General features: G+C 39.8%; 1 protein-coding gene across 3 annotated transcripts in view; it reads left to right on the plus strand.

Annotated features, from left to right (window-relative positions):
• PCBD2 (pterin-4 alpha-carbinolamine dehydratase 2) overlaps positions 1 to 6,913 on the plus strand; it is a 54,093-nt gene extending 47,180 nt beyond the window's left edge. Inside the window, exons 3-5 of one of the 3 annotated variants that reach the window (XM_027076655.2) lie at positions 3,158 to 3,253; positions 4,469 to 4,611; positions 5,316 to 6,913. In XM_027076655.2, the coding sequence (XP_026932456.1) occupies positions 3,158 to 3,253; positions 4,469 to 4,564 (192 nt within the window). In that variant the 3' untranslated portion in view covers positions 4,565 to 4,611; positions 5,316 to 6,913. Of the gene's footprint in view, positions 1 to 3,157; positions 3,254 to 4,468; positions 4,718 to 5,315 lie in introns of those variants that run through there. The other 2 variants (XM_027076654.2, XM_027076657.2) reach the window with 2 other exon arrangements.
• The last annotated feature ends 367 nt before the right edge of the window (positions 6,914 to 7,280 follow it).

Below are 7,280 nucleotides of genomic sequence, written 5' to 3' on the forward strand. Positions count from 1 at the left end.
GGGGGATTATTTGGTTCTGTTATATGGAAGAAGGATTATGAAATTGTCTCCTTGCTCCCAGAGCAGAAGCAAGCGTTCTCTCCCTAGGGAAGAATTAGTAGTAGATCCTGTGTAAATGGTTTATTGGGCTTTGTGATATTTAATTAAATGCAAATATTAGGTGACAGTTGAAATATGTAAAGCAGAGGAATACACAGATTTGGAGGGTCTTTGGAAGTGCCCTTTATTTTCCACCCCTTTTACGCCCTATGTAGGTATGGTAGGTTTTTCTTTGGTCAGTGCACCTCTTAGGGTATGAGTATTCTCTTTAAGTCCTATCTGTTATAGGGTAGATTTTGCTACCATGCTGAGAGCATGCTGGTAATTAAAAATTTGAGGAGCGCTTCTGACTATGTTCAAATCATCCCCTTGATCCACTTGGTTCTTTGGAAATAGTAAGGGATGCTAAATGTCACTTTGGACCTTTAGGGTAACATAGTTCAAAGAAATTGTGGCTACAGGGCTTAAGAGCTTGGGTAACTGACTTTGCCCACCTAATTTCTTATCATTAAGCTGTTTTCCTCAGTCACTGTGCATCAGGGTATTACTCCATAGTATATTCTCTATTTGTCTGGGATTTATGGCATGTGGGAAAAGGAAAATGCCATTCTTCTGGGGGACACCAACTGGAATCTTCGATTTACAAGACCGTGATTCTCACTTATCGTTGCATTCTGTAGGGTTTATCATATGCAGTTTTGGCCAGAGCAGTGCATGGTAGCAGTGTGTGCCATTGCTGATCTCTTACTTGGGGCCAGGAGCTGTGCTGAGTGCTTGTATGTCACCCATCTCATTTTTATTAGGGTGACTACATACTGCTTTTTATTATGATCCCCAGTTTACTGACCAGAGAACCGAGGCTCACGTGACAGGTTGTAGAGTTGGAATTTAAATTCAGCACTTTCTGGTTCAAAATCCCCTGCCTTTAATGACTGTATTACTATCTCTCAGGGGGAGTGCTTAACTTTGGAAGCCTTTTAAAGCTAAACAAGAGTACAGCGTTATAGGCAAACAGACTAAAAATTCTCATCATACATCATTTAATGCAGGTTAATTCTGTATTTGAATAAGATTTTTTTCAGTTTATTTATTTATTTTGACAGAGAGTGTGAGCAGGGAAGGGGCAGGGAGAGAGAGAGGGAGAGAGAGGGAGGGAGAGAATCCAGAGCAGGCTCTGTGCTGTTAGCACGGAGCCCGACACGGGGCTCGATCTCATAGAACATGAGATTGTGACCTGAGCCGAAATCAAGAGTCCAGTGCTTAACCAGCTGAGCCACACAGGTGCCCTGTATTTGAATAAGTAAAACAGACTTTCACTTTTGACTTGTTCTTCCCCTCACATAACCTAGAGAATCAGATTATGAAATGAGAAGAGGTAGGGGAGTGAATATTGTTTTCCACTAATAATTCCATACATGGTTAAGTGGATTTTGCTTGAATGTTCTTCCTTTTCCTGACAGGTAAAACCTTCAGGCCTTTAATATCAAAATGGGAGTATTTATCCTGAATAAAATCATTCTGTGATAGGAATCATAATGAGTGACACAGAATGGATTAAAAAATGGCATCTTCTAGGGGCACTTGTACCCCAATGTTTATAGCAGCACTTTCAACAGTAGCCAAATTATGGAAAGAGCCTAAATGTCCATCAACTGATGAATGGATAAAGAAATTGTGGCTTATATACACAATGGAATACTATGTGGCAATGAGAAAGAATGAAATATGGCCCTTTGTAGCAACGTGGATGGAACAGGAGAGTGTTACGCTAAGTGAAATAAGCCATACAGAGAAAGACAGATACCATATGTTTTCACTCTTACGTGGATCCTGAGAAACTTAACAGAAGACCATGGGGGAGGGGAAGGAAAAAGAAAAACGGTTAGAGAGGGAGGGAGCCAAAACATAAGAGACTCTTAAAAACTGAGAACAAACTGAGGGTTATTGGGGGGTGGGAAGGAGGGGAGGGTGGGTGATGGGAACTGAGGAGGGCACCTGTTGGGATGAGCACTGGGTGTTGTATGGAAACCAATTTGACAATAAATTTCATATTTTAAAAAAATGGCATCTTCTGTATTTATCACTAACTTGGAAATCCACTCTTCTGTCAGTTGGGTGATCTGAAAAACATGGCTCAGCTAATATCAGATTGGATTTTCTGGATATGGGTAATAAAATTGAATATTTGTTTATGTGGCTACAATGGGTACTGCCCTATGAATTCTATAAATTTGTAGTTAATGTGCCATTACCTTAGAGTCTTACCGAGTATTTCTGCTTTCTGGACACATGAGAGACAGACCCTCGTATTGTTAGCGATTGTCTTCATAAAAATTGGAAAACAAGCGAAAGGAAAAAAGTTTATCATCCTCTCAGAACAGGTTTGCCTTCCACTTAGCACAATTAGGTGTGCACTTTCCCTGTGGTATGAAGACAGAGTCCTGCAGGTCTGCACTTAGGCCTGTGGCCAAATCTGCCTCCCTGTGCCCCGAGGAGGTCCGCTTTCTGTTCCTCATGGCCGTGCTGGGCAACAGCGAGAAGACCCACAGCAGGCAAGACAGTCTTTCCTGTTTCACTGTAGATGTCAAAAAACAGTCTTTTATCCTTTCCTGTCTTCTCTGGGAAATGGGATGGGGAAGTTTTTTCATTTCTGCCAGTGCTTTTGCTTAAGACACACTTGGAAGTTATTCTTCCATAGTCTTGGGGTTGATGCCTTAGTTTGCAACCCAGTCACCAAACAAAAGGAGTGGTGATACTGGAAAAGTAACCCATAAGATTGGGATCCAGGTAGTGAGATCCAGGGCACTAGGTTGAAGGGAAATTATTGCCGTGCTATTTTGGAGGGTCTTGTCCTGAGGACAATTAAACAGTCCAGACAGGTCACTGGGTGAGACCAATTTCCTGGTTTGTTTATTTGAGCCTGATTGTTTTTCACTGTTGAGCAGCAGTTCACGGTCCTGCTACACCATTCCCCAGCTCTCTGGAAAGCAGCCCCTTTCATATTTGATTTCTCCAGGCTTCCCTAAGGATCCTAGCTTTGTCTTCATCTGGCTGGATTGCTCTGGTCTCTCTCTGTCTCAGGTCCAGGGTAGAGGGCAGTGCCACTAATCAGTTTCAGTTCCATCTCATGCAGGCATTTGGCTTTATGTCCCGAGTTGCCCTGCAAGCCGAGAAGATGAATCACCACCCGGAATGGTTCAATGTGTATAACAAGGTAACTAAACTGCCTTATTTGGGGATCACCTTAGCTATGGGGTTCAGGAAACTTCATTCTTCCTTGTCATCGTCTGCAGCCAAGTGTCATTGTGCTTTATGAAAGTGTTCTTTCTCATTCTTTTCCTGAGAACCCCTGTGTATTACTGCAAATTAGTAACAAATTTTCATATCTGCTCAAGAGAGCAATGACAAAGCTCTATTTTCATGCTTGTCTTCTATTGAAACTAATAGGAGCGAGCTAGGCCAAGTTGGGCTTCTGGATTACACTTGAAAATCAGCCAGGCAGATAAATTTGTGAAAGAAATGGTAGCAAATAAGAAAGATAGGGCCTCGTTTGTCTTAGTGAAATAAATATGCTCAAGAACTGTGCTTTAAATAATAACTGTTTATTAAATTCTGTATGCTAAGTGGGAACTGGCTTTCTAAAGACAAAGAGCAGGTGAAAAAGATTTTATGTAGTTTTTTAGGGGGCACAGTAGGGACAATCATGGTACCCCCCGAAAAATGTCCTTGTCTTTATGGCCATGACATTTGGAATATCTTACCATCTAGATTTCTATGCAGTTCTGTTTTCTCTTTAAAAGTCCTCTTTGAAAAAAGAGAAAATTTCCTGATGTACTTGGGATTTATTAGAATAATTCAGAACATGCAGGTACCACGATAAACTTTTCTTTCCTAGTTTCTTCTCTTTGTCCATAATTTTGCTTTTGCTTTTTAATTTATTTTTCAAGAAGTGACAGTCTGTTCCTCCACCCCACCCCCACTCCACTTCCCTAATTTGGAAATGGGCTTTTCTGAACGTGGTTGCTAAGATATTACATTTGATAGCTTGGTTTTTCTCAGTGGCCTGAAAATAGTCATGTAATTAAAGTAATGGGAGTTAAAATGGAACCTTAGTCTCTCTCTCTCTCTCTTTTTTTTTTTTTTTTTTGAGAGACAAGATTTGAGATGCTGGCAGCTGAATTGCCCTTCATATGAGAGGACCTTTTTATCCCTGGGCGGCTGCTGGGCCCAACCTGAAGCAGACTCTGTCCCTGGAGTTTACTGGGTTTTGGAAATGCTGTGATGATTTGTAATGTAGTATTTTGTAAATCATTTAACCTCCCTAATTCTCAAATGTGAATGTGAATAATAGATTGATTTCTGAACCACCAAAGATGAGTACCATGAATTGCAAGCTACAGGTTTTAAAAACTACCTTTGTGTCTCTTAGGTGCAGATAACCCTAACCTCGCATGACTATGGTGGACTGACCAAGAGAGATGTGAAACTGGCCAAGTTTATTGAAAAAGCAGCTGCTTCTGTGTGATTTCTTCCAAAATGCATGTCAAACCCTGTACACATCTTAGTTGTCATGTATGTTGAAGGCAGTTTACGTGAACAAATTAAGTTGTAAATTTAAGCTCACCTTTTGCACAGTCTTGTACAATCAGTGCTTAATTACAAAATGATTTAAACTTGAGCCTGAGGTATTTTTCATTATTTCTAATTGTAAACATGAGGCAAACCAACCAAGGTAATTATATTCATAATAGTCAAAGAGAGAAATAGCATTCTTTCTCTGTTTTGTTTTGTTTTTATTTTTGAGAAAGAGAGAGAGAGAGCGCACGCATGAGCAAGTGGGGGAGGGAGAGAGGGAGACATGGAATTTGAAGCAGGCTCCAGGCTCCGTGCTGTCACTGCAAAGCCCCATATGGGGCTAGAACTCATGAACTGTGACATCATGACGTGACATGAAGTGGGATGCTTAACCTACTGAGCCACCCAGGCACCGGAGAAATAGCATTCTTGAAGACCAGAAATTGGGATGGGGGGTATTCACACATTTTATAACCCAGAAATCCAAGTGATTATGGTGACTTTGCCAATGCACTGTGTTGGAGGATAGTTGTACGGTAGAAAAACAGTGAACCCTGTAGGTAAAGGGTTTTAACTGCATACAATAATTCTTATGATGCCAAAGTTGATTTGGATTTTAGCTGCTATTATACCTATGTAATTAATTAGGTTACAGAAGTCACGAAAATTGGGTAAGCTTTCTTGTGTTTTATCATTTTCAGACAGGGAGTTGAAGAAGAGGACAAGTGTCTTATCCATGGCTTCTGGCAACATGGGGCGGTATAAGGACTCACTGTCACAGTGACCAACTTGCCAGGTCATTATTTGACTTATTGAGTGAAGGAGGAACCAAGGTCATTTTTAAAAATCATTTGCCATTTGTGACTCCTGAACTGAGGGTCTGTAGCCACTGAGTTAGAAGTTACTGAGCTTTTATCTAATGATAAGCTCTATTTGTTTTGTGTGTCACTGACAGGAGTAAAATGGAATATAAAGTAATCTATTATTTAAAAATTGCAATAATAGTGTTCTGTGAAGGAACTCAGGAATGTACCTATTAATCAGATTAGAATGTAGATTAAAATAATTTATATATAGGGGCGCCTAATCATCCAACTGTTGGTTTTTGGCTCAGCTCATGGTCTCGGTTTGTGAGTTTGAGCCCTGCACTGGGGATTCTCTCCCCACCCCCCAAAATAAATAAATAAGCTTAAAAATTATATATATATAATACATATATATAAAATTTATTATACATATATAATTTAATATATAATTGTATATTATAATATGTATAATTTTTTATATATAAAAAAGAACATATATATCTATATATATGCCTATAAATATCTGTCATTTGAATATATATATATCTGTCCAAGGAACATGTGTTCATCCCTTGAAGCATTATGGTAGTAGGATTTAACAGGGATAATCTTTGTAATCCACCTCATTTCAAAGACCAGAGAAATCAGTATGCTACGATAAGCAAACCTTCCCCTCCTCACCCAACCCTGGCCCCAGTCAGAGAAACCACATAAGAACAGGACAAGGAGGCTGAGCTCTGGAAAGCCAGTTTTTGGCTAGGTCTCTTGGCCTGGGTGAGACAGGTATTGTCAGTTCGCCCTGTGGATATGGAGTGTGCGGGGAAGGAAGAGAGATAAGGGCCACCCAGGTTCTGTGGCTGCTGAGAGATTCTGCTTCTTAGAATTTTTTTTAGAGGAAAAGGCAAAGCTGTTGGTTTTTTTAGATTTTATTTTTTAAGTTATCTTTACACCCAACATTGGGCTCAAACTCACAACCTCAGATTAAGAGTCACGTGCTCTACCGACTGAGTCAGCAGGGTGCCCTAAAGCTATGTTTTTTGTAAAGTCTTTCCTATGTTGTAGATTGAGGAACTTTTACACATTTTATTACCAAAGATTTTTAGCTCAGTGCTTCAGTTTTTTCACATGAATTTTTAAACATGAAAAAATTTAAGCATATTTAAAAATAAAGTGAATCGTACATTGAACCCTTATGTACTCAGATTTAACAATTACCAAGAATTTACATCAGTTACTTCATAGAATTCTCCATTTCTCTCCTCTTTGCTAAAAAGCTTTAAAATAGCTTAAAAACTAGGGATGCCTAGGTGGCTCAGTCAGTTGAACATCCGACTTCAGTTCAGGTCATGATCTCTTGGTTCATGAGTTTGAGCCCCGCGTCAGGCCCTGTGCTGACAGCTTGGACCCTGGAGCCTGCTTCGGATTCTGTCTTCCTCTCTCTCTGCCCTTTCTCTGTTCACACTCTGTCTCTCTCTCTCTCAAAAATAAATAAACATTAAAAAAAATTAAGAAAAAATGCTTAGAAACTTAGTCTCAGCATGTCATTTTACCCTTACATCCTTCATAAATATCTCTAGAAAATATGGTCATTTTCTTGTATAAACCATAATGCTACTATTATACCGAACAATATAAACCACAATTTCTTGATATCACCCAGTACCCAGGCAAAATCAAATTTCCTGGAAGGTCAGGAATGCCTTTGGACAGTAATTTTGTTCTAATTAGGATCCATGTGAGTCCACCCATCACATCTGCTCTCTTTATTCTTTCAATCTAGAGCCAGCAAGCTCCCCTTCTTTCCCTGTTTGCCCCATGTCATTGACTTATTGTGTAAGTGGGGTCAGGTGTCCTGTAGAG

This window comes from Acinonyx jubatus, chromosome A1, assembly GCF_027475565.1.
Source record: "Acinonyx jubatus isolate Ajub_Pintada_27869175 chromosome A1, VMU_Ajub_asm_v1.0, whole genome shotgun sequence".
Lineage (NCBI taxonomy): Eukaryota > Metazoa > Chordata > Mammalia > Carnivora > Felidae > Acinonyx > Acinonyx jubatus.